At 39.7% G+C, this 27,246-nt stretch overlaps 1 protein-coding gene across 1 annotated transcript in view; it reads left to right on the forward strand.

Annotated features, from left to right (window-relative positions):
• Positions 1-4,713: 4,713 nt before the first annotated feature.
• Positions 4,714-27,246, forward strand: part of QDPR (quinoid dihydropteridine reductase) — a 32,597-nt gene continuing 10,064 nt past the window's right edge. Inside the window, exons 1-4 of the mRNA XM_074229734.1 lie at positions 4,714-4,830; positions 10,574-10,666; positions 13,139-13,235; positions 22,020-22,160. Of these exons, the coding sequence (XP_074085835.1) occupies positions 4,729-4,830; positions 10,574-10,666; positions 13,139-13,235; positions 22,020-22,160 (433 nt within the window). The 5' untranslated portion in view covers positions 4,714-4,728. The remainder of the gene's footprint in view (positions 4,831-10,573; positions 10,667-13,138; positions 13,236-22,019; positions 22,161-27,246) is intronic.

The following is a 27,246-nucleotide window of genomic DNA, read 5'->3' on the forward strand; positions in this document are numbered from 1 at the left end:
ATTCTCACCTCTTTCCTGAATCAACCTTTATTTGCAAAGCCCTTAGTGGTCATATTATTATGTCATTTTCTACTGGAATAAATAGACATAATAATAATAATAACATATTTTACACATAAGTATATATTTTTATATTTAGGAACATAATCAATAATAGAAATAAAATAACACATATTAGAATACCAGCCAAAATTTGTAATTTTTTTCAGTCTCAGGGAATCTTGAACCAATCTATAGATACACTCCAAATCCAGGAGCTCTGAGAAAAAAGAATTCCAATTTCCTATTCCTGATTGAAAACTATGTCACCAGGAGAGCCCTTTCCACAGCTCTCCTTGTCAATTCAGTTTCATTGCGTGAATAATCATTATATGGCACTCAAACATACATGTCAACTCTTCTATCTGTGATGAAAGGGTATGAAGGGCAGGACAAAGTTTTTGGTTATTTCTGTTTCATGTTTATAAATATTCTACCTTGCATTTTGCAAATACTGCCAACACCCTATGAAAGAAGACTAGCCAGGACAAGTGGTAATAAAGCAGGTTAGGAGAAAGATGTATGACCAGAAGAAAGGATGGGTCCATCTAGGAAGAGAATAAGTGATAACTATTGGATAGGCGGTATGATTGGGAAGTCAGCAGTGACCCCTCTGATTAATTCAGTAGAACAGTCAGAATGTAAGACAGATTTGAAGAGTTGGTGGGTGATGAAGAGACAATGTAAACTCAGGGTTTACATTCCATTGGGAATTTTATTATGTAGTCATATTTTTTTGGTTCTGAATCTATGATTTTCTTAGTATAGGCAATTCTGAGTGAGGGAATTCTCCCTGTCAATGTAATTCAGTGCTTGCTCCTTTTCTTGTAGTCTTAGTAACTCCAATAATGAGAGCTTAAAAAATTTCCTCAATAAATGTGAATATGTTAGCTTACATATGTTAGGATGCTTTCAGATGTTGTTTACTCCTAATTCTATATATGTAGTCCTTCCTGAAATCTTCAGCTACAAGGGGTTCCTCTGTCACCTGATCTCAAAGCAATGATTTCTCTGCTTATATATGAATATTCCAGGAAGGTTTCTCTTGGCCTCTTTTTCTCTTTGCTCCTTCTTGTTTTGGGAAAGGGGAATTTTGTGGTGTTTTTTGTGTAAAAGGGTACTGGAATATACTCTCACTCTCTTGCAGGTGAAGTTGGAGGGACTCACATTCTCTGAGTTGATTTAGGAGTTTTTCTCTTTCCTGAAGACCCTGAAGCTTAGAGACTTTCTCATTTTATTTCTACCTTAACGATATGCTTCAATGCATCCTAGCAAAGATGATATAACAAGACCCTGGGAAAGGGTTTATAGCTCTGTCTCCTCTTTCCCAAAGTACTTTATCCTGAAAACTGCAGCTTCAACTTTTGTCCACAGATAGTCATGTAGATAGATGTCTTCTGTTCATGAGTCTTACCCTAGTCATTTCCCTACTTTTTATACAATTTTTCCTGCCTTATTGGAAGTTATAGTTAGGATTTATCAAAGCTCTGATTGAACTAATGCTGAGTAATTCTGCTGAGTAATAATGTATACTTGTATTTGAATTAAAAAAACATCCCCCAATATGATCAGTGTGTATTTTCCCTCTGTTTGCTTAATGAATACAGTGTATTAATGTTTTCAAAGATTTATGAGAGTGTTGGTGGGCACAATCTGTCAAGTCACAGTTTTTCTAAAGCCGAAAGAATCAAGTTCATGAGACTCTTAGGACAAATATAAAAGCACATGATTGAAAAAAATGGCCTGTAAGAGTTCTGACTTTGGACTTTATTACTCAACCCCAAATACTCTCTCCAAGGTCAGCTATCATTAGATGTTATAATAGCTAAATATTAAGTATTTTTCTCAGGCCTCCCTCTTCTTGACTTTTTGGCAGTCTTTGTCACTAGTGACCACCCCTTCCTCCCCAATATTATCTTTAGATAACCTTGAGTTTTGGTGACATTGGTTCTCTTTCTACCTGTCTGATTATTTCTTCTCAGGCTCTGTTGCAAGATTATTATTCAGATCAAAACAGTTGCTATTCCCCAAGGATTTATCCTGGGATTTCTTTTTCCTCTTTTATACCTGCTTTCTTGTTGATATCCTCAGTTCTCATCAACTGCATGAGAATTAATTCTCTCTGCAGACAATTCCAAGATCTATCTCTCACTCATCTTTCTCAAGAGCTTTACTCCTAAGTCTAGCATATATATGTATGTATATATATATGTACATATATATATATATTTATGTTTTTTTAATACACGCATACCAGGATGTCCTAAAGGCATATTACACCCAACAGAGCTAAACTAGAACTCATTATTTTCCCTTAATAAATTCAGGTTGCCAACCTCAGGGACATCTTCAACTCTTTGTTCTCCTTCACCTCCCATCATATCCAATCAGTTAGCAAATTCAAACTCAACTACATCCCCTATGGAGTAATTAGGTGGCACATTATATAGAATGCTGGCCCTGGAGACAGAAGAACCTGAGTTCAAATCCAGCCTCATATACTTAATAGTTGTGTGATCCTGGGCAAGTCACTTAACTCTGTTTATCTCAGTTTTTTCAATTGTAAAATGAGCTGAAAAAGGAAATGGCAAACCATTCCAATATTTTTGCCAAGAAACTCCCAAATGTGATCATGAAGAGTTAGACAAGCCTGAATAACAACATCTTTTATATCCATCTCCATTCAAATGGCTACCATGCCATTTCAGGTCCTTATGCCATGGATTAACAAAATCCCTCCTAACAACTTTCTTTTCTTCCAGTGTCTCAGCTGTAATCCATGCTCCACACTTGGGTCAAATTAATCTGACTAAATCACAGATCTGACCACATCACTCCCTTGGTCAAGAAGCTTTAGGCTTCTGTGTTAGCTATGATACAAACTCCTTAGTGGGACACTTAAGACCCATCACAATCTGTCTCCAGTTACCCTTTGAAGCTTAGTTAGCACTAATTTTCATTCCCTCTTATTCTAGTCATAGCCTACTTGTTCTTTGGACTCAACATTCCATGCCTAGGATTATACCTTTTACCGAAGAATTCCTAGGATCACATCTTCAACTGAAGAATTCCTAAGATCATAAGTTCTCCTTCTAAGAATTCCTAGTATTTGTCAAGGTTCAACTCATGCTTCCTGATGGAAGCTTGTCCTGATTTTGTAATTTGTTAATACTCTCTTCAACCAAATATAGTTATCTGTTTATATGTTCTGCCTGTTTTTGAAGACAAAAAAATATCATTTTCATTTTGTTCTAGTGCCTGACAAACAGAAGGCATTTAATGTTTGATGGGTTGGCATAGATAGGATTAATTGTATCTTCTGGGGTCCAGAAGAACAAGTCCCATCCTCTTCCTGTCTGATCGCCATCCAAATATTTAAATACAGATATCATTTCCCCTTACATTCTCCATTTCCTTCAACCAATCCTCCAAAAGTTTGCTCATTTGTGGATGTGCTGTAGTTTATCAATGCCCTTCCAAAAACATGGCTCCCATGGACTCATACTGGAAGGTGGACTTAGTTATACTTTGTTTGACTTCTTGCTTCTCTAATTCATTGCAATCACTCAGATAATGAAGGAACTTAATGTTTGATGCCCCCAATCTGCTGTCAACTCCCCTCTTCTCTAGCTCAGAACAACTTCGTTTATAGATGAAAACCCAAGAGAGCTAAAAATGACTGCCAGAGAAGAAACCCTCGAGCCAAGGCCCAGGGTAGCTTCAGCCACGTTCAGCGTCCATTTGTGGTGCTGGAACTCTGGGACCCTGATGGATGGATGGGTGGATGGGTGGATGGGTGGATGGGTGGATGGGTGGATGGGTGGGCAGATGCATGTCACGTGACATGCTTGGCCCTACTCTGCCATTAGTTCTCCCCCTCCCCCCTCCCAGCAGGTGATGCCCGGGCCTTTTTCCTCTGATTCTCTGAGATTACCTCCTGACATAGGACTTTCCCCCCCAGTTGATTCCCCATTCGTCCTGTAAAGGTTATCTCATGTAGCGCTGACCTTTCTGGCTATCTTGTGCACACATGGGACTTTGTTAATTCTGATGGGCTTATGAGGTTTCCATGTACATACATGTACATACATGCAGCTCCATATCAGCGTCCTATTCTCCTTCTACCAGGGTGGAGGCCGTAGCTTCCTCGCCCCCCCCAGCCCGGCGGCCCATCCCCCTCCACCCTCTGACGTCACCTCCCGTGGCCGCCCCGCCCCCCGCAGGGCCCTCCCCACTTCGCTCAGCCGTGCTCGGTGACGTCATCGCCGCTGTGCGGCCACGCCTCTCCCCTCTAAAGCGCACGCTGCTGGGCTTCAGAGAGGCGGAGGGCCCTGGGGTTCGAACCCACTTCTGTGGGGGGCTAAGTATGAACGATTTAGGAGAAGTGTCACCCCGAGCTCTAACAGGAATAAAATTAATCTTGGCGACCACGCCCTCCTCGCCCGTGCGGCTCAGCCCCCGGCTCCTCCCCCATCCCTCCGGCCCCGGGCAGAGGCTCCCTTCTGCGCACGCGCCGCCCTTTCCCGCCCCCTGCGGCGCTCCTCGAGTAGGGGGCGGGGCTCCCTCAACACGTGTCCCGCGGCGGGGCGGGGCTCCCTTATCACGTGCCCCCGGCGGGGGCGGGGCTCCCTCAGCACGTGTCCCGCGGCGGGGGCGGGGCCTGGCTGGGGCGCCCGGCGGACGGGGAGGATGGCGGCGGCGGCGGCGGGGGACGCGCGCGCTGTGCTGGTGTACGGAGGCAGGGGCGCCTTGGGCACCAAATGCGTGCAGGCCTTCCGAGCCAGGAGCTGGGTAAAGGGACGCGCCGCCGGGGCGCCCACCGTGGGACCTGCCGGGGAAGAGGGCCGCGTGTCTGCGTGTGTGGGGGAGCCCCGCAGCCTGGCGTGGGGGAGGGGGGCCCCTCGGGCGGGGAGGGCGGCCGGCCTCACCGCCTCGGTGCTCCCGGGCCCACGCGCCCCGCCCCGCTCCGCTCCTGCGCATGCCCGAACGCGGCCGGCGTGCGGCCTCCGCCCCGGGAGCCGCCCCGGGGCGCCCCCGCCCGCTGACCAGGTGTCACAGGCCCTTCTCGGCCTCTGATCCCCGAATCCCTAAGCGGGGTGGCCTAGAGAGCCGAGAGGGACCCCCCTTACAGAAGGCCGAGGGCGCCCCCTACGTCCGGGGCATCTCGGGGCCGGGCCGGGCCGGGGCGGCCCTCCTTGGCCGGGATGCCGCACGGAGGGCACATGGCAGCGGCTTGTGCAAATAACGTGTATCTGCTGCTGCCCTCACCTGCCCTCCCTTCCTTTCTCCATAGCTATCATCTATCTATCCATCTATCTATCTATCTTCTGTCATCTGTATATCTATCATCTATCTAGCATTATCTGTCATTTATCTATCATCTATCTATCTATCATCTGTCATCTATGGTCTATATATCTATCTTCTATCTATCTATCTTCTGTCATCTATATATCATCTATCTATCTAGCATTATCTGTCATTTATCTATCATCTATCATCTATATATCTATCATCTATCAATCTATCTATCTAGCATTATCTGTCATCTATCTATCTTTCATCTATCTTTCTTTCTTCCTTCCTTACTTCCTTCTTCAAAGACAGGCTGGCAATGAGAGTGTTAACTTCCTGCGAGGGAAAGGAGAACATATATGACAGGCAGGGGTCGAGGCCCATGTTTGACCCGCTGCCCCGGTGCACATGGGGCCTTCAGCCCCACAGAGGCTGGCCCCACTCCTGCAGCCCGGTCGTCCCGGCCTTTACCTATGCTCCGTTATCAGCTGGACACAAGATTTTTTCCCTCAAGACTTTGACTGCAAGTGATCCCATTCGAGGAGACTTGCCAAAAGAACCAGAGTTTACATGTTGAAAGGGATTTTCGATCCCATTGAGAACATTCATAGCTCATTTGACTGGTAAAATTCACAGTGTCAAACAGGATGGCCAGGCGGGGAAGGAGGGAATGCCCAGGAGTGACATCCAACATCCATTTAAGAACTGAGCATCTCAGGCTTGGTTAAAGGAGACAGCCTGGACAACTAGGGATCAATGAAAGTGGGGTGGATAAAGGAGGGCAGCTAGGTGGCCCAGTGGATAGAGCACCAGCCCTGCAGTCAGGAGGACCTGAGTTCAAATTGGCCTCAGACACTTAATTACTTAGTTGTGTGGCCTTGGGCAAGTCACTTAACTCCATTGCCTTGCAAAAACCTAAAAAAAAAAGGATGGAAGGAAAAATCAGACCTCGATGTTAAGGGCTTGAGGATACTATTAGAAAAAGAAATTCACACTCTAATTGGATGGAATAATAACATATGAAAACCTTAGAACACAAAGGGGGCAGAACAGAGATCCTTGAGAGTGGACCTGAGTCAGAGGAGAACTGAAATTTTGAGTTCCCTATGGCAGGAATATGGATGAAGAGAAAAGAGGGGCAAAAGGTAAAGGAGCATTGGCAAGAAGGGTTCATGCAATTTCAGGGATGAAGGAAAAGGCAGACCATCTTGACTGTAGGCCAGGGCAGTGTCTGGAGCACAATTATGATAACCACAGAATTTTATAGAACTTTAAGATCAGTAAAGTATTTCCTCTTAACATCCTTATGAAACAGGAAGTGCAAGTATTATTTTCCCCCATTTTACAGCTGAGCAAACTGAGGCTTAGAGGTCATTTTTGTCCAGGCCTCTGTTAAATGTGGGAGGTAGGATTGAACCTAAGGCTCCTGACACTAGGTCCAGCACCATTAGTATTATCTGTTAAATTGGTTCATATATATGAAAGACCTTGCCTCTAGAGGTCTAATTGATTGTAATGTCATAGGGTAAAATCCCCTTCATGGACATGATCTTTATATTATTGTTGTTGTCAAATGCCATAAGAGATGATACCCTGACATGCAAGGGAATTGGATTTAAGAGAGGGAGGACTGTGATATGTCACCAGCCTCACTTTCTCCTCCAGAGCAATCTGGGTCCAGTGCCAAATAATCCTCTTTTTCTTACAACTAGATCTAGGTTCTAAGGTTCTGTCACCTTAAACATATCTTACCTTTTTGTGAGTCTCAGTTTCTTATTTCTAAAATAAGAGAGTTTGACTGGAGGACTTTGAGAGTTCAAATGTTCTGATTTATTGTCCCCTCCTGGGTTTGCCTTTTCAGGGTTTGCCTCATCATTTGATTGTAATTCTTTTCCCATTATTTCTTATTCTTTTTAATTTTTTTTATTTTAGGTTTTTGCAAGGCAAATGGGGTTAAGTGGCTTGCACAGGGCCACACAACTAGGTAATTATTAAGTGTCTGTGTCTGGATTTGAACTCAGGTACTCCTGACTCCAGGGCCAGTGCTCTATCCACTGTGCCACCTAGCTGCCCCTCTTTTTAAATTTTTTAATAGAACTTATAAAAATCTGATATAACATTAGAGATGATCTCTGATATAGACAGAGATTATCTCTCCTCTCCCTTTTATATTTGAGGAAATTGAAGTTCATAAATATTAAGTGATTTGCCTAATGTGAAAAAGTTAGTGGCAAAACAGGGACTGGAACAAGGGTCTCATTCCCAGCCAGATGTCTTTTCCATTGTTTTGAAAGTCACCTGTTTTGGGAAAACTTGTGTTAGGTAAAAGGAGAACAGATTTGATGATAAGTTTTTTTTTTAAATGAATGACTTCACTTGTCATGAGAAACATTATTAAAAGTCTTGAGATAAATGATTCACTTAGCCCTGCTTGCTTCAATTTCCTCATCTGTAAAATGGGTTGTAAAAGGAAATGACAAACCACTTTTGTATCTCTGCCAAGAAACCCCCAGTGGAGACATGAAAAGTTACAACTGAAAGGGCAAAATGTCTGGCATTCTGGGAGGCAGCTAGTTTCACTCACTGTATGAGTAATGCAGGACTGGAGTCAGAAAGAACTGAGTTCAAGCCTAGCCTCCTGGGATCTAACTAGCTGAGTAACCCTGAGCAAGTCATTTAACCTCTGTCTGCCTCAGTTTCTTCAATTAAAATGGGGATAATAGCACCCATATCCCAGCATCTTTGTGAAATTCAAATGAGATAATAATTATAAAAGTGTGTAGCACAGTGTCTGGCTATATAAATGTTAGCTACTTTTCTTATAACTAATCTCTATTTTGTCCATAAAATTCAACTGGGTTAATCTAGCATGAGGTGTCCTCAATGAACTCTCAAAGATTGCTGGCAGTGACTTAGCAATCACATCCTGACTGGTCTTTCACCACCTTGGGACTGGCCCCTTTCAGTTCATCAGGACCTGGAGACTTGAACTCAGTGAAGGCCCATGAGTGACCTTACCATCTCCCTATTTCTCTCAGGTTTCAACTCCCCATTAACCATTTTTGATCTATTTACAGTCCAAAGTGCATTTTATATAGCAGAGAAAACACAAGCAAAAGAAAATACATAGAGGTGTTTCTATTCAATCAGTTAATCAGTAAACATTTTTTTTTAGGTTTTTTTATTTTGCAAGGCAAATAGGGTTAAGTGGCTTGCCCAAGGCCACACAGCTAGGTAATTATTAAGTGTCTGAGACCAGATTTGAACCCAGGTACTCCTGACTCCAGGGCCGGTGCTTTATCCACTGTGCTACCTAGCTGCCCCCTCAGTAAACATTTGTTAAGTGTCCAGGCACTAAACTAAGCTCTGGGAATACAAAAAGAAGCAGATGGTTTCTGCCCACAAGGAGCTTACAATATGTTCCATCTTCAAGTCCCTTTATTTCCCTAGCATGTAGCATATGCCCTTTAACATTCCTGGAGTGCTCTTACAGCATCCTGCTCATTTGTCCAACTTGAGGATTTGCTGTCCTTTAAATAATCATCCTTCTGTTACTGGCTAGCAAGATGGGTACCTTGAGGTATTTTGAAAAGGGTTGTTTGTCTCAGCTCTTCTTGACCACTTAAGAAGTGGTTGCCATTGATGGTTTTTTCCCCTGCCTGGGTCTATGACAGAGCCAGAAAAATATATGCTGTATCATAGGGTTACTGTGGTTTCATCAGTAGTGAAAAATTTCCTAATGAGGAAATTCCTTATAATAGTTACATTTTCTTAGAGTTGCCTAGAGCACTTACTCAAGGTCACACATCAGGATGTATTTAACAGGATTTGAAACCAAATCTTTCTGAATTGGAGATTGATTTCTAGTCATTTTACCATGCTGGCTCTCATAATGGAGTTAGTGAAGAAGAATATGTGACCTTGGAAGAGTCAGTTGACCTCTGTAGGTCTTGGTTTATTATTAATCTAGATCTTGAGGGTCCTTTTTATTTTTAAGCCAGTGATCTCACAGTCATTGCATCTGCCCTGTGTATAGTGTTTTTTCTTTCTTTTTTTTTTTTTAAAGAAAGACATTTATTCATTTTCCAGTTTATAAACTTCTCTCCAGTAGTCAAAAAGATCTGAGATAAGTTGTGTGACCTTGGAAAATAGGTGAAGAAGAGGTAATTTAAGAATTATTGGACTGGGACAGCTAGGTGGCGCAGTGGATAAAACACCGGCCCTGGAGTCAGGAGTACCTGGGTTCAAATCCTTAATAATTACCTAGCCGTGTGACCTTGGGCAAGCCACTTAACCCTATTTGCCTTGCAAAATCCTAAAAAAAAAAATTATTGGACCACCTGAAAGCTATGATAAAAAAAAAATTATTGGACCACCTGAAAGCTATGATCAAAAAAAAAAAGAGCCTAGACATCATATTTCAGGAAATTTAAGAAATCATAAGAAATCAGCACTTATTTCATTAAAGTTTTTAATAGATATAGATATCAAAGTGATAGGTTTAACCTCTTTTACATTACCACAGACATTTTTTCAAGAGTGTAGGTTACATTGACATAGAACTCGCTTTCTTTAGATTGTCTTTCTGGAAAAATAAACACACAAACTGTTACCAGTATCAAAAGTGGGGGGAAAAAAAACACCAAATGTCTAAACTAACCTAAAAATTCAAGTCCTCACACTTTCTACCTGCTTCCTTTCCACTGGAGTGCAGGTTGAGAAACATGAAAGAAGGGACAAGGAAAAACTAAAATAAACTTAGCAAATAAACAATAGTGAAAATGCACGTTTAAAAATCCTTCCTATTCACTTCTCAAAAATGCCTTAATTCAAAGCTGGTTCCACCAGGACCCATTCTTTACAAATTGTTTCTCAATTGATCTGTGATAGTCTGAGATATTCTCATTTTATAGCTGAGGAAACTGAGGCAGACAGGTTTTAATTAAGTGACTTGTTCAGTCTTCTTTCTCTGGGTCCAGTGAACTTTTTCACCATCCCAAATTATACCACTACTAATTCACCTCCCAATCTGTTTCTTCTTTGAAATAAGTACACCAAAGGCAGTTAGGTTTTCTTGGAGAAGAAAGGCCCTATTACAGAATATGGAAAAACCTGGGATAGTTTATGTCAACCTTTCTATTTGGTTTTTTTTGGAGGTCCCTGACCTGCCACATAGTCTTATAAAGAATAACAGAATTGTGTCTCTTTACTAAATCTTTTGTCTTCTTGTTCACATTAGTGGGTTGCCAGCATTGATGTGGTAGAAAATGAAGAAGCCAATGCCAGCGTGGTTGTTAAAATGACCGACTCCTTCACTGAGCAAGCTGACCAGGTGATCATAAGAATCTTCCAGGAAAAGAGGGAATGTTGTGAATTCAAATTTCAAATTCATTCAACAGTTATTAGGCCCCATAGTATGTGAAAATTATTAGGCACTATAGTATGTGAAAGCCCTGTGCTTATGTCTAACTTATCCAGTAATGACTATGTAGTAATAGTGCTTTAAATATATTATCTAATTTTATGCTTAAAAAATGCTGTGGATATAGGTAGGCAAGTATTATCAGTCTTCATTTTACAGCTTTGAACACTTGAGTTATGACTGGTCCTGGTTTTGAAATGTGTGGCAGAGACTGTACTGAGGTCTCCTGCCTTTGAAGTGAGTGCTACAAAAATAGAATCAGAAGATAATATAAATAGTACAAAGTGCTTTGAAGATTCAGAAGAAAGAATAATTACTAGGGTAGGGTGAAGAGACAGTGGGAATCATGAAGGTTTGTGGAAGAGTTGATGTTTGAATTGATTCTTGAAGGATGATTAGGATTTAACAGGTGAGATGCGGTATAGAAAGTGAGTGAGAAATCCTCATTGAAATAGTTTTAAATGTTAAAAAAACCACTGTCATTCCTCATGAGAAAAATGTATGAATAAAAAAGGAGATGAAAGGAGGAGTAAGATCCCCTCTCTTCTCATCCCCACCTCTTCCAGTATTAAAGATAGCTAATCAGAAATTGGTATTGTATTGTATTTTATTTTTCTCTACAATTCACAGAGAGAAATTTCATCCTGAATAGTTAGGAAATTGCCCCTCTGAGGAGGAAAATACTCTTAATAGCTAGCAATTAGCAGACAAGGAAGCACAGAGCTTTGAATCTCAGGAAAACTACAGGTGATAGAAAATAACAATCCTCAATGGGATTTTTGTGGAGTGCCGTTGCTCTGTGTGTATTTACTGAAATGTGGAAGGCCCGGTGGGTAGCTGCTGGTTCTGTGCCCTCCTCAGCATAATGTGCATCAGTACCCAGAGAAAGAAGAATGGTTCTTCACCCTAGGGTAGAGACACTAGTCCAGGAAACATGAAGCCTGAGGATGAGTCTGGGGGAGATGGGAGCCATATCTAAAGTAGATGATGATAAAAATGGACAAGTGGGAGCCAAGGGAAATGGATCTCTCTTTGAAGGTATGGAACAGGTTAGAAAAAGGGAGAAGGAAGAAATGAGCCTTCCCAGTCCTACCATAGAGGAGTAATTTAGGCCAAGACATTAGCAGGAGGAGAGGTAATGAACTCAAACATAAGATGGGAAACATCATCTTGATTTAAGAAGTTGTTCACAGTAGCAATTGGAAAATGTTGATGCTGGCATTCTGAGTCCTGAACAGCATGGATATTTTGTTATGCTATCCTGATGAAAAATGTTAAAATATATCTTCAAAACCAAGAGTGAGGTGGAAAGAACTGGACTTGGTTCAGACCACCTGGGTTCCAAGCCTAGCCTTGCCATTCACTACCATTATGTCTTTGCACCCATCTTTCTTCCTCTTTAGGTTTAGATTTCTCATTCATAAAATGAAAAGGATACACTAGTTGGCTTCTAGGGTCTTTCAGTTCTAATGTGATAGTTATTATAGTAGCCAGCATTTATATAGCCCTTTACAAATTGACAAATTTTTTACATATTTGCAAAATTCTTTAATAATATCTCATTTTATCCTCAAGTACTCTAGGCTTGCTCAGTGTAGCTGGTGGTGTCCAGCTCAAATGAACATGGGGGCCTCCTCAGAGGGGCGATTTCATAACTATTCAGGATAAAATTTCTCTCTATGCATTGTAGAGAAAAATAAAATGAAATACCAATTTCTGATTAGCTATCTTTAATACTGGAAGAAGTGGGGAAGAGAAGAGACAGAATCTTATTCCTCCTCTCCTTTTTTATTCATACATTTTTCTCATGAGGAATGACAGTGTTTTTATTATAACATTTAACATTGTATTTCAATGAGGATTTCTCACTCACTTCCTATGCCGTATCTCTACTATGGGTACTATGTTCTCTCCATTTCACAGAGGAGGAAATTGAGGCAGCTTGAGTAAATCCTGCTTGTGGCCTACTTGATTCTCTGACTTTCTGAAAAGCATCCAATTTGTGGCTTTCATTAATTTATTAGTTTTCTGAAATCCACAGTTTCATCATAAGGTTATTTAGTTTACAGGTATAAGGCATCTCTCTTTATAGTCTTAGAAATTGATCAACATAAATTAAAAGAAGCCCAGGAGCTTGAGCCAGTAGAAGCTTATTCTGGTTTGGTCCTTGGGTGGTAGTCATCTGGTGAGGCTTGGAGGAGGAGAGGAGAAGAAAATTATGTGATAACTTTGTTTTATATTTGAAGGGAATAATACATTGTGCATAGTAGATTTGTGGTTTTATATACAATCATACTTTTAAAAATTTTACAATGTTAGCAAAATGTTTTATTACATAAATTAAAAACAAAATAAAAAAAACCAATTTTTTTTCCTCTGAAGGTGACTGCTGATGTCGGGAAACTTTTGGGTGATAAGAAGGTGGATGCAATTCTTTGTGTGGCTGGAGGATGGGCAGGAGGAAGTGCCAAAGCTAAATGTAAGCCTTCTTTCTGCATGATTCATTCCATTTATTCAACAAATGATGCTTCCATGTGCTAGGCACTGGAAGAGAAACAAAGATAACTAAGGCCCCCTCCTTCCAGGCAGCTGATGTTTGGGTGGGAAGTACTTGCAGGATCACAGCCCAGAAGATGAGAAAAGAATAATGAAGTACAGAGTCCTTTGGGAGGTCAGAAGAAAAAAAAGGCTCATTTCCAAATGCTGCTGCTGTTGCTGGCTGAGAGGCCAGTGCTTCCTTTCATTGGCAAGCAGATGGTCCTTGATGGAGTAATTCCATTCCATCAAGTACTCTAGGTCTTCTCAGTGTAAGCTGGTGGTGTCCGGCTCAAATGACCATGGGGACCGCTAAAATGTGTATAAAAATCCCTATGTTCAACATATTGATTCAGAGAGCCGTGTGTTGTATCTGAGCCTTGTATCTTGATTTTGTTAACTCTTCTCCCAGTATGATATTAATCTGACTCAGGCTGCACTGAGGAAGGTGGCTCACATGTTTGACCTCTGCTGCAGAGCGTCCCAGATGAGGATAATACTTTGGGTCAGCATCATCCATTTCCCTATTATTATCTAGATGATTGTTGTTTCTTTTCCCAAGCACTTGTTAATTTGGTCACATATACTTCTGCATGCTAGGACTTGGGGAGCTGCAAGCAAAGTTCGAGATTTCTCTTCCCATCAGTCAGCACGGACATTCAGCATAAACTGGGGGGGGGGGGTGGATTCCAGAAAGAAGACAGCTTTCAAATTGACTGGGTTGGGGAAAGGCTGCTCCTCCCAGCCCCTGCTCCCCATAAAGTCCCTATGTGTGTCTGGAAAGCTACTGTCATTCTCTTGTGCCCAGGATATTAATTCCTCCTGGGCTGGGTCTGTTGTTCCCTTAACATCAGTACTTAATCCAGTTAATTATCAAGAAACAGACTCCTACCTGCAGGTGGATGAATCATGCTAATGAGTTTACAAAATGGGCTCTGTGTTGTAGACACCTTTCATCATAATTACAATCTCTCTTTGTCTATTATGTGCTTTTTAAACCTAATTATTTCTTTTCTCAGACCAAAATACCTCTGTCTGACCTTTACTTTTCTATATGTGTTGTCTTCTCTATTTGAAAGTAATAAGGGCAGATTGTGTTTTTTGTGTTTTTATCCCTAGCACTCAGTACATCTTGTCACATATTAGACCTTTAATAAATAATCCTTTCTTCCTTCTTCCTTCCTTTCTCCTTTTCTTCCTTCCTTCCTCTCTCTCCTCCCCTCTTTCCTTCCCTTTCTTCTTTCCCTTCCTTCCTCCCCTTTCCCTTCCATTCTTTTTCCTCCCTCCATCTTTCCCTCCTTCCTTTCCATTCTTCCTCCCTTTCTCCTTTCTTTCCTTCTTCCTTCTTTATTTCTTCTCTCCCTCTTTTTTCCTCTGTCCCCTCTTTCCTTCCATTTTTCTTCCCCCTCCCTTCTTCATTTTTTCTATCCTCCTTCCCCGTCTCCCAAATAGACTGTTCCTTTATATTAAATAAACAAAAACAAATAGCACCATTGATAATAACTCAGAATATATACCCTTTTCTTCACTGAAAAGTTCACCACTGAAGCTGAGAGGCTGCTTCCCCAAAAGTCCTTGCCATGCTGAATTCTAGGCATATAATAACTGAAATAATAATAGCTCACTTAAGTATTTTGTGGTTTACAAAGTACGGTACTTCTGCTTTGGATAACTGTAGCCCAGTGCTTTAAAGGATTTAAACTAATTGCCCATGGGCACACAATATGTGGTGAAGCTGGTGCTTGAATCTAGGTCTTCTGACACTAAAGTCTAGGGCTTTCTCCTTCCAGTGCCACCCATCCATCCCTCTTGATACCCCAGGCTTAGGATGTTGGGGACTCAAATGAGATATTGAATGTAAAACACTTTGCATACTTAAAGTAATATATAAATGCTTATTATTATAGTACAGTCACCAGTCCTCCCATCCAGGCATGAATTCATTCCTTGAAGGTTGTTTGTACGTCAGTACAGAAGTCTGCTGGTAAATATTTAATAGTTCATTCAGCGAAGTAACTTAGGCATAAACAATTTTAAATTTCTTCTCTTTTAACATTTTCATAAGTTTGGACAGCCAGCCAAACAGTAGAGCTTGGATTTGTAGCAGATTTCAGATTTCTTAGGTGAAAAGGCTCATGCTGAATATTGATAAAAAAAAAAATCAATCTGAACTCACCCCTGACTGGGTCACTGTGGAAGTTGGTCAGAAACTTGTCTTTTGCTTTACCATTTTAAATTTGTTCTCTGCCCTGCACTACCTCTAATAGTTATTCTTCGATGATGCCACCAGCCCCTTGCATTGTCTGGGTGGGTGGTTAGGCTAGATGAACTCTTACCAGTGACTCACCTCTTAAGTAAGTAGTGGTTTGATGTAAATGTGTTCAGAGACCATTACATGGACAGAGTTGACCTCTCTCTCCTTTAGTTTCCATCTATTATTGTTTAGTCAGGTCTGATTCTTCATGATCCCATTTGGGGCTTTCTTGGCAGAGATACTATGGTGGTTTGCCATTTTCTTCTAATTGAGGCACAAAGGGTGAAGTGACTTGCCCAGGGTCACCCAGTTAGTGAGTGTCTGAGACCAGATTTGAACTCCTTAAGATGAGTCTTCTTGACTCTAGGTTGGGCATTCTATACTCTGAGACTCCCCTCACTACCCCTTCCTGAGCTATATAGTAAAGTTAATGGAATCCTAGTATTTTAGAGCTAGAAGGGGCTTTAGAGGTCATGTAAGTCATTCCCCTTAGTGATAGCCCAGAAAGGATAACTACCCCAAGGTCATATTATTAGTTGATGGTCAAGTTGGGATTTGAACCTTTTACTTCATTCTTTCCTTCATGTTCCCCACTTCCTCTTAAAATGGGTTGTTACCTTATGGGAGTTGTATAAACCTTAGGATGATTAAATTTATCATTAATGCAGATATTGTTTATGTATCTCTTCTGAGAGAGTGGGAATTATTCATTATTTGCTATAATAGAATCTTGTAGGTGCTTAATAAATATTTGATAAATTGAATTAAATGAGAACATAACAGCTTTTAATTTTTTGTTGCTTAGAAGATGAAAGAAATTATGGGGATATATGGAAGCAGAGGTAGAATGGTTCATACTTACCTCCAGTTCTAGCCAGGAAGTTATCTTTGGTTCCAGTTTCGTTGAACTCATTGGAGGGGGATGTAAGCCCTAGTGCTTTGCTTTCATGATTCCTAGCTGCCTCAAATGATGGGGCATTTGGTAGTTGTAGGATTTGGTTACTTGTTGCATCTCACTTTATATTGCTAACCTGAGAACAGGGCTTCTAGATACTTTCTCATCACTCCACACTTTTGTTACCAATGGCAGGATGGAGGCACCAGCACCCTGGTAGACTGCAGAGAAGACCACAAAAAGAATTCACTTCTATCATAGGGGTCTGCAAAGTGAGGGCTTTTGAGTGACTCCAAGGAGGTTGTGGCTGACTCCAAACAATCAGAGATGGGAAGACTCTATCTTCTCCTCCTTTCACTCTCCCATTCAGTCTTGGTCTTGTCTTCTGCACAGTGGCACCACCCTTTTCAACATTCCTTCACTTCCTTATCCATCTTTCACAATTGATCTTCAGTGACCTTTGGTGCTGGTCTTTCAGTGTTTCTGGATTTATTTGACTTTTATCAACTGAGCTGGCAAATTTCCAGTATTCCCTCATGCATCCCCCCTTCTTCCTGGCAGTGATCTTCCTGGGATCTACCTGATCTCCAGATAAGAGGATGGGTACTGGGTCGTGAATTATTCTTCCCCTAGACATATGCTTCATTTTTTCAGTGGAAAAAGACTTATTGGATGAATAGGCATAGGTTGGTCACAATTATTTTATTTCCCCTAAACAATTTCACTTTTAAAAACAAATCTAGTCACTAGTTGAATAGATTCTCATATATAAAATATATGCATAATATTAATATATAATATGTAATTTTAATATATGCTAATATAGCTAGTAGATATTAGATAAGCAATAAAAATTCCCTAAAAGTTATAAAATTCCTTAATTCGAGTTCTATCATGACCATCATTAACAATAGCATAATATAATGATCATTTGTGAAGGACTTAGCTACTCTGATCAAGGTAGTGATCCATGAATTCAAAGGGCTCAGGATAAAAAATACTATCTACCTCCAGAGAGAGAACTGGTGAAATCTCAATGTAGTTTGAAGAATACATTTTAAAAGTTTCTCTTTTTTTTTAGTGTGTGTGTGTGTCTGTGTTTTATTTTGCAACATGACTAATATGGAAATATACTTTGCATCATTTCCCCTATATAATTGATCCAGTATATTGCTTGCCTTCCCAAATAGTGGGACAGAGAATTTGGAGCTCAAAATTTTAAAAACTTAATGTCAAATATTTATATATATATGGAAATATTTAATGAAATAAAATGTATTAAAATGAAAACATAAGCATAACATACTATTTGACCTTTATGTGGATCTCTGTAAAGGTTGACAGTGTTCTTCTGAACTTCCTTCTATCTGTGGAGCAAAACTGATGGTTGGACTTTCAGGGTATAAGGTATGCCCTCTTCCACATCCATAGTCCCCTCTTCACTGCTCAGATGAGGAAGATGTGTTTCCTTTCCAATTCTCTAGGACTAAGACTGTTCACCCTGGTTCGTTGATTCCACATCTCCTTACATCTCCTTTATTTTGTGGCAGTGTTTCTCTTCTATGTTACTTAAAGTCATGAATCTAGAACTGAAGAAGACTTCAGAGAAAATTGAGTCTAAACTCCTCAATTATAGCTAGGGAAACTGAGGCTCAGGGAAGTTTTATGGTCTTTGCCCAAGGTCAGGAAGGCACTCAGTCAGAGGTGATCCTTGAATCCAGGTCCTTCCAGTCCAGAACTCGTGCTTTCCTACTGTGCATTCCTCCTATTTACTACTATTTCTTTATAGTTTAGTAGTAGCTCATTGCAGTAAAACTCTGCACAGTTCATTTGACCATTGTTTTTAGTTTCTTCTTTTTTTTTTAATTTTACCCTCTGCTTCTAGGATCTTGGGGCAATTTTGCTGTATTATTTCTTGAAAAATGAAGTCTAGGCTCTTTTCCTGTTTGTGGCTTTCAGATAGCCCAATAATTTTTAAATTATTTCTTCTGGATCTGTTTTTGAGGTCGGTTGTTTTTTCCAATGAGATATTTCACATTTTCTTCTAATTTTTGGCTTTTTTGGAAGAATTTTATTCCTGATTTCTTGCAAAGTCATCAGCTTCCTTTAGTTCCATTCTGCATTTGAAGGAGTTATTTTCTAAAGAGAGCTTTTTTAATCTCCTTTTCCAGCTGGCCAATTCTGCTTTTTAAGGCATTCTTCTCATTTGCCTTTTGTTTTGCTTTTTCCATTAGACCTAAACTAGTTTTTAACATACTATTTTCTTCAGTATTTTTTGGTATTTTCTTTCATCAAGCTGTTGATTTGGTTTTCATGATTTTTCTGCATCGCTCTTATTTTTCCTCTCAATTTTTTCCTCCACCTCCTTTAATTGCTTTTCTAGTCTTTTTTTGAGCTCATCCATAGTTTGAGCCCATTTTCTATTTCTCTTGGAAGGTTTGGATATGGAAGCTTAGATTTTTATCATCATCTGAGTATGTGTTTTGTTCTTCCATGGAACTAAAGTAATTCTCTATGGTCAGATTCAGTCCTGCTGGGCTATCTTAGTATGGAAGCCCAAACTGTAACCTGGATCTGAGTGTGGGCAAACAGCAGAGTCCTACCCTGAGGGAGAGCAGAGAAATTTCTGCAGTCTTCCCTGACCCCCTCACCATATCTGGGTTGTGCTCTGGAGGTGCAGGCTACTTTCTCCCGATTCTCGCTGCAGGTTCTGCAGCCAGTGCTCCCTCACTCCACACTCATTCTGGTATAGCAGAATTCTCTCCCTGTTCCTTCTCTCCCCTCATTGTTTCGGGGCTGTACTGTGACCAAGGCTTTTTCCAATCTCCGGTCCTGGTGAAACACCTTTCCTGTGGAACTTCTAAGTTGTCTTGGACTGGGAAAATATATCATTCAGTCTTTCTGTGGGTTTGGCCCCTCTAAATTTTGACTAGAGTCATAATTTATTGACTTTTGGAGTTTTGGGGAGAAGGAATTCCTGGGAAATGCTGCCTTCATGCCACCATCTTGACTCTGCCCCAGGTTTCTTGCTTCTTGAGAAGAGATTCTATCCCAGGGTCTTAGTTATTTTTCATGCATGATTTCAAATTGTTTGCCAGAAGTGATGGAACTTATTCTTAAGTCAGCCAGCAGTGAATTTGTTAAATCAATAAAATTATAGATTTTTTTTCCAATTCATTTAATAACAAATGACTTGATACTTGATCTGATTCTTTCAGAGCCTAAGTATTAGAATAAATGTGGAATTACAATCTTGATTTCCCTTTTATGGAAGAATTTAAAGCTGGCATTAAAAGCCCAGTCATAAAAAGTTATGACACTGTAAAAGTCCAATTTAATGACTATATGAGATATTCTTACAGATTCTTGTAATAGGTTTAAGTTTTATTGAATACATTGGGTCTTATAAATACAGTATTCTCCCATAAAATATAACAGTCTTTGTCTTTGAGCCAGTTCAGCAAAGTATAATAATTTAATGGCTAAAAATTTCCCATTTAATTAAAAAAAATAACATTTCTTGTAAGAAACTATGTAATTATAAGAAGAATAAATGAATGAAGCTTCTTGTTTGGTGGGAGAAAAAAAATGTATAAGTTCATGGATAGTCTTTGGAATCCCAACAGTTTGGACTGGAGTTTGAATATAAAGATGACACTGTTGCTAACAGAGTAAGGGGAACCTAGGGACAGATGGCATTTAGAGGGTTGTTTCATGATGTTGGACAGTGGCAGAATTGCTTGGCTTGTGACCCACATATGCTCAAGCAGGTACTCTCTCCACACCATTTAGACACAGACTCACTTGCAAATAATTTCTCTACTAAGAACAAGTTGCATGAAACATTGACCTTGACTGTTAAACAAAACCCAGAGAGGGAACAAAATGTATTTGCTGAATGAGGAGGCAATGATATTAAAGGAGTAGAACCATGAAATTAGAGATCTAACCCCAAGCAGGAATTCTCTTTGCAACATTTCTGAAAAGTTGTCATCTAGATTTTGCTTGGAAGACCTATTGTGGAAAACTCACTATCTAATGCATCAAATCTTTATGTGGTTGGATAGCGCTGATGATTAGGCTTATATTTGGCGGGGGAGGGGGATTTTTAGGGAGGGGGGACCTACTATGTGATAGTTACTGTGTTGTCTTTTTACAAATATTATTTAATCCTCACAGCAACTCTGCAGGTAAGTGTTGTAATTTTCTCCATTATTTATAGCTGAGCAAACTATAGGTGAACAGAGTTTAAGTGATGTGACCATAGTCCCACAGCTAGTAAGTGTCAGAGGCCAGATGCCTCACTCTGTCCAGTGTGCCACCATGCTGTCTCATTTCTGTGGGCAGCTTCCTGGTTTGGAGATTCCCTTATGCAGATTGATGATTCATTGGTGATACCTGGAGCTTGGAGAGGTAGAGTGACTTCTCCAAGGTCACATGAGCAACTGTGAAAGAAAATAGAATGCAAGTAGAAAAGAAGCATAAAGAAAGGGGCTAAGAGTTGGGCTTCTAGAGCCCTGGGCCTGGAGTTGGGAAGATTCATCTTTCTGAGCTCAAAACCAGGCTCAGACATTTATTAGCTATGCCACTCTGGGCAGGGCCTTTAGCCTAGTTTGCCCAGTTTCCTCATCTGTATAGTAAATTGTAGAAGGAAATGGCAAACCACTCTCTCCCTAAATGGGGGTTACCAAGAGCAGACGTGACTGAAACAATTGAACAGCATCAACAGGGGTTGGAGATGTGATTATTTCTGATGATGGTGGGTTGTGATTGAAGTAGAGAACAGAACTGAGATTAGGAAATGGTCTATTGAGTGTCATTTGATCTGTCTTAGAGGAGGGGTTGGATTTCAGCAGGTGGAGGGGAGGGGGTATGGAGGAAATATATGAGGAAGGACTTGAACCCAGATCTTTCTGATTCCTAGTCACTGTAACTTCTCCTTGCAGGTCCTCATTTTGTCTTTATTAGCTACCCAGAATTAAAGACCATTAAGCTGTGAGCATCTTGAGATCAGGGACTGGGTTTTCATTTTTCTTTTGGCCTACTTTTGTATACTGACTGACTTGGCTCACTAGCCCTTCAGATCTTTGAAAATAACCATCATTTTCACTTATGTATGTACATGCATATTTATGTGTATGCATGTTTATATATATGTCTATATCTGAATATTTTTATATATGTGTGTGTGTAGATACCCACCCACATGAACACCCAAACACACACACACACACACACACACACACACACACACACACACATATGCATATGTGTATATTTAGGCATAGAGAAGAAAATTGGCAAACCCCCCCTTAAGTCATTTCTTCAAGATAAATATTCACAATTCCTCCAACTAATAATCCTCACAGACCATGAATTCTATAGAGACCTTTTCCTGTCTTGGTAGCCCTCTTCCTGTCACTTAGTCCTAAGATATGATAATACTGAGAATCAGAACACTGGAATCAGTTAAGTTGTTTGGGAAATACTGGGAAGAGGTGAAGTGTGAGTCGAAGCCCCCTCTTTATTTCTTTGCCATTGGTGATTAATCAAGTGTTTTTTTATCCCCCTCTATATAGCTCTCTATAAAAACTGTGACTTAATGTGGAAACAGAGTATGTGGACCTCAACTATCTCTAGTCACCTAGCAACCAAACACCTCAAAGATGGAGGTCTTCTTACCTTGGCTGGGGCTAAGGCTGCTTTAGATGGAACACCAGGTAAGTCGACTAGACAGTGATGTAATAATAAATAACTGGAGGAGAGTGTTGATCAAGTTGGATATTGAATGGGATCTTCAGTATTTTGTAGGTGTATGTGTGTGCGTTTTAATCTTTCTTAGTTTTGATTTGTGTATGGGCTCTAACCGCTTCTTATTTCCCTTTGATGATCTTTATGATCTCATGAATTTGTCCAAACTCTTTGAATCTTTTTTTCCCTTGGTTTCTTCCATGGAGGCATGGGAGTGCTGGCCTCATGAGATGCTTGTCTTAATTACCTTTTGAATAAAGAAAAATTTCATTTTATTTTATAAAAAGTTCTTCTAGTTTTAAGGGATATCTTCTAATTTTCATGTTGGGAAGTTTGGTGCACAAATCACCTTTAGAGTACGAGTTGGCCAGAGAAAGTTTTTCTTTAGGTGGTGTCTCACTTCCATTGATCTAGCTTACTTTTCAGTTTTTTTTTTTTTTTTTTTTTGCAAGGCAATGGGCTCAAGGCCACATGGCTAGGTCATTATTAAGTGTCTGAGGCTGGATTTGAAGTCAGGTACTTCCTGACTTCAGGGCTGGTGCTCTATTCTCTGTACCACCTAGTCACCCCATACTTTTCAGTTTCTTGATAGTGTTTATCCTGTCCCTCAAGCCATCCATAGCTTCGGTGCTTCACCCAGAGATGTCCAGTGATCCCTCTCCCTCTTTTCCTACCTTCTCACATGGTCACTGTGATTAAACTCTGATTAAACCCCTTTATACTCTTCCTACCAGGAAGGACGTTGGTGTATTTCTGACTGATCTGGACTTCAGTTTCACAGACTGAGAAATCCTGATCTTTTCTAGTTTGTCCTTTTATTCCTAGGGGAGACTATCCATCATATAGTAATTCAGGGATCCCAGATTCCAACCTGTAAGTCACCTCCTTGGTCATCTGGTCCAGCTCTATTTTTACAGATGAGAAAAATGAGACCAAAGGAGTTTGAGTAACTTGCTTAAAGTTACATAGGAAGTATCAGGTGGGTATGACCCCAGTACCCACTCAATGAACTTGCCCCTCCTAGATCTTGGCTAATTTCCTAGAGAACTATGACTATAGATAGAGATTGGAGCAAGTATCAGTTAGTGAAGCATTTTTTTCTTCTGAAAATATTTTTTATAATTAACAACAGTCAACAAAATGAGCTTTTCATTACATAAAAAACAGGCAACTGAACTTCTGTAACTTTTTTTTCAAGTGTTTAATAGTTTATTACACAGAAGAAATTAAAGCAAGCTTTTTTTAGTGTATTTAAAAATGTTTTGTTAGTTTCCTTTTTTTAAAATCTTCTCTTTCTGCTTTCCTTCTTCTGTTTTCTCCCTCTTCCTCTTTCTTCTCCCACTTTGTATTCTCTCTCTCTTTCTCCCCACCCCTTTCCCTTTTCACCTTAATTTTCCCTTCCACCTCCCTCTTTTCTTCTCTCTCCACCTCCTTAGAAGCCCCACCTTGAAAGAAATAATAAGCATAATAAAAATAAATCTTTTTCTTTGTAATTTATGAAATGCCTACTATTGTGCTTTCCTCACAGTTGGGAGGGGAATGATTTCACTGAGGTTCAGTTAGATGGAACCCCCTTCATTCTGCCCACCTTCTGCTAATTATATTTCTTCTAGAAAATTGTTCTTTTGATGTTTATTTCCCTTGTTCTTATAGGCCTATTCAGTAAGAGGAAGAGATTTTTTTTAGTATTGTTTTAAGAGTTTAATTTATTTCTCTGAACTATAAAAATTTTATTATGTCGTCATTCTTGTCCATTTACCTGTGTTAAAAATAACCAATTAAATATTGCAGAATAACTTATAATCTCTCTAGTGCTAGGGCCCAATCTGAAGCCAGTGTAGTAATTGGATTTATTTAGATGCTAGGGATTGTGGGTTATTGGACCTGTGATTGCATTGGTATAGAAATTCTCTGATGAGGCAGCCTCCCTGTCACTGCAGTTGGTACCATATGCAACATGTAGTTTTAGAAAGTTGCCTATTTTCCTTTTCATTGAGGGTAAAGGGTTGGGAGGGACATGTGTGGGATAAAAATCCACTTTTAAAAAAAATATAGACTCCTTTGAGCAAAAAGGAAAGTTTATTTTGACTTTTCTTGAGAAAAGGGCACCCCCAAGTCTCACAAAGGTAGTGAAGATCAGGGAGTTGCCCTGAGGTGACAGTCAAACAAAATTATATGGCCTAGCACGATCCCCCCCAACCCCCTCGCTTCTGATTGGTTAAGGTTTCCATGAATCTTTATGTGAAAAATCTACCCAGCAATGAAAAGAAGAATAAAAGATTTTCAAAAAATATTACCTCAACTTCCAGATGGCAAGGGTACCAGAAGAATATTTCTAATGACCTTCTGTTAATGTCTGAGTATGCAAGGTCTTCTAATGGACTCTATAGCACTTATCAAATCAGAAAAGCAGGTTACTGTTGTCACAGTCCATTATCAAACAGGTGGCTAACTAAGACTGCAAAGTCTCTTCTCTGGAAGTATTCCACTATTTCCCTCTCTAACAGAATCAATGCAAGGTCTTTCTGGAAATAGTCCACTGTTTCACTCCCTAGCATAATCAGGAGGGTGTCTAACTGGGAATGCAAGGTCTCTTCCAAGAATAGTCTAAGGGTAATAGCCTGTCTTTGTTTTAATGATTTTTAACCCTGAGAGGACTTCACTAAGAATATTAACTCTTAAGAGGGAATATTCCACTCAGAATTTGGAACTCAAAAATTTTTAAAAAACTAAAAAATTGTTTTTTATGTGTCATTGAGGAGAAATAAAATATATTAAATTAAATTAGAAATTTGCCTAGGACATTGGGGTTAATTGACTCATCTCAGATCATAAGCTGGTGTCTTGAACTCAAAGTTCTGACTTTGAGATTACCCCTCTAACCAGTAGTCCATGTTACCCCTTATTTAGAAGTTAAATAATTAAATTAAGTGAAGTCTGCTTTTTATTTAGCATACAGTAAGAGCCACTTAAAAAACAATTATGAACATGAATAAAAAAGGGAACTTTTGTAGAAATTGAGATAAATACATACTCAGCCTCCCTCTGAAATGGTTTTATTATTGTTGATCAGTCATCATTCTTTTAGTTGAACTTTTGAAGAGGAGACAAACATTTTATTGATCATCACAACTTCTGTGCTTGCTCTGATCTCAATCTCACCATCCAGAAGGCTGATGACCGACCTTCAGCCTGTCCTAGGTATTGGGAACAGGCCTGCACAGGTTCATGTTTCATTCCAGATTACATCTCATTTCCCCTGTGCACCTAAGCAGGCACAGTCCAGGGAAACCTGCAAGCAATTTAAATCTGGAGGAATCAGGGTTAAAACATCTCTTCAGGCCAGCGGGATTTAGCTAAAAATTTAGAGAAACAGTAACATTACTAAAAAGAAGGGAAAAAAAACACTTGCAGACTACTTCTCTGTTTATTGCCAAGATTTCTTTTTTTTTGTTTTTATATCCATATCGATCTATGTAAAACATATATGTATATTCTGTTTCTTCTACTAAAGCTTTATTCAGATGGGATATAGTGAAGGAAAGACGTGGGGGACAGTTTTGAGGAGGTCCTACCAAGCTGGAGGATATTTGAGTACAGGCTCATCAGGAGACAGTGTGTCTGAGACCAGTTTAGCTGAATTAGAGATTTAGCTGATGATGCAGTTTTCAACCATAGCAAGATAAAAGTCTTTTTACCAAGTCTTAAAGGGTTGAGATGAGTATTCAACAATGAAATCCTATATCAATCAACTATTCCTAAATCATAAGGTTTTTTTTTTTTTTTAAAGTTGGAAAGGACTTGAGAGGCCATCTACTCATTGGATTGTCAGTTTAGATCTGGAAGGGATTGGTTTTATTCAAGTCTAACCCCTGATTTTAGAAATTAGGAAACTGAGGTCTAGGGAGGTTAAGTAATTTCCCCAGGGTGGTCATATATCAAGTAACTAGTCCTAAGGAAAGATTTGAACCAGGTTTTCATAACTCAAGTCCAGCACTTTATCCAACTACACCACATTTCATAACGAGTAAACTGAGTCTTAGAGAAGTTAAGTGATTTGGCCTAGGTTACACAGGAAAGAGATAATGCTAGAAGTGGGGTCAGAGCCCAAGTTCCTTGATTAAATCTTCTTGATCTTTCAACTATACTAAGTATTTTGCTTTACCTTCTACTAGTGTTAAAAAATGCTAATGATTATCATTGAATGCTTAAAGATGAACTAAAAATTGGAATGAAAAATTATGTAGATCATTTCTCAGGGGTAATATTCCACCTTCCCCCCCCCCCCCCCCCACCATATAGCTTAGATAAATTGGATTCTTTGTTTTCATGTCCACAGGATAAAACTATTACCTATTACGAGTTATTTGGTCTTTTATTTCCTCTTTCCCCAAAGTACTTGGATCACTTGTTGTTTAAAATGAAAATAAAAAGTGAACTTTTGATAGAATTCTCTTGATTTTTTTGGGGGGAGACTCAGGGCCTTGAATTTAATTCTCTTTCCTGTTGTGAGTTGGATGGTTTCAATCACTCTGGAGATTCTAAGTCATCAAGGATTACCGCTGGCCTCTTGCAAACACGTGCGACCGATTAAGCAGAGATTCCAGTGGAATTGTGAAACATGCTGGTTGTTTGTTTAGAACAAATAAATACCTTGCTGAGGACTTGGCCCCATCTTGCAATTATACCTCTTTGTTGAAGCAGTGATAGGTTTTCTTTTCTGGGTTGCTGTTTTCTTGAACTTTTGTTACTCCAGCAGTGGGTTGTAATTTAAACAGGTCTTTGCTAGCCTTAGTACTATTTAAGTTCAGAGTCTCATATTTTTCTCTGTATCCCGATTTTAGGAACAGAAGCCATATAGCCTCAGTGTTAAATTCACCTGATAAGAATAAAATATGTCAGTAAACAGTAGTCTTGATATATGACTAACCTGCTTTTTTTTTAATTTAAATTTGATTAAAAATTTAACAAATATGGATGTTCTTTCTCTTTCCTCCCATTGTAAAAAAAATAAAACAACCCAGCTCACTTCCAGTTCTAGTTTCACTTATCTTT

The sequence above is a fragment of the Macrotis lagotis genome, chromosome 3 (genome assembly GCF_037893015.1).
Source record: "Macrotis lagotis isolate mMagLag1 chromosome 3, bilby.v1.9.chrom.fasta, whole genome shotgun sequence".
Classification (NCBI taxonomy): domain Eukaryota; kingdom Metazoa; phylum Chordata; class Mammalia; order Peramelemorphia; family Peramelidae; genus Macrotis; species Macrotis lagotis.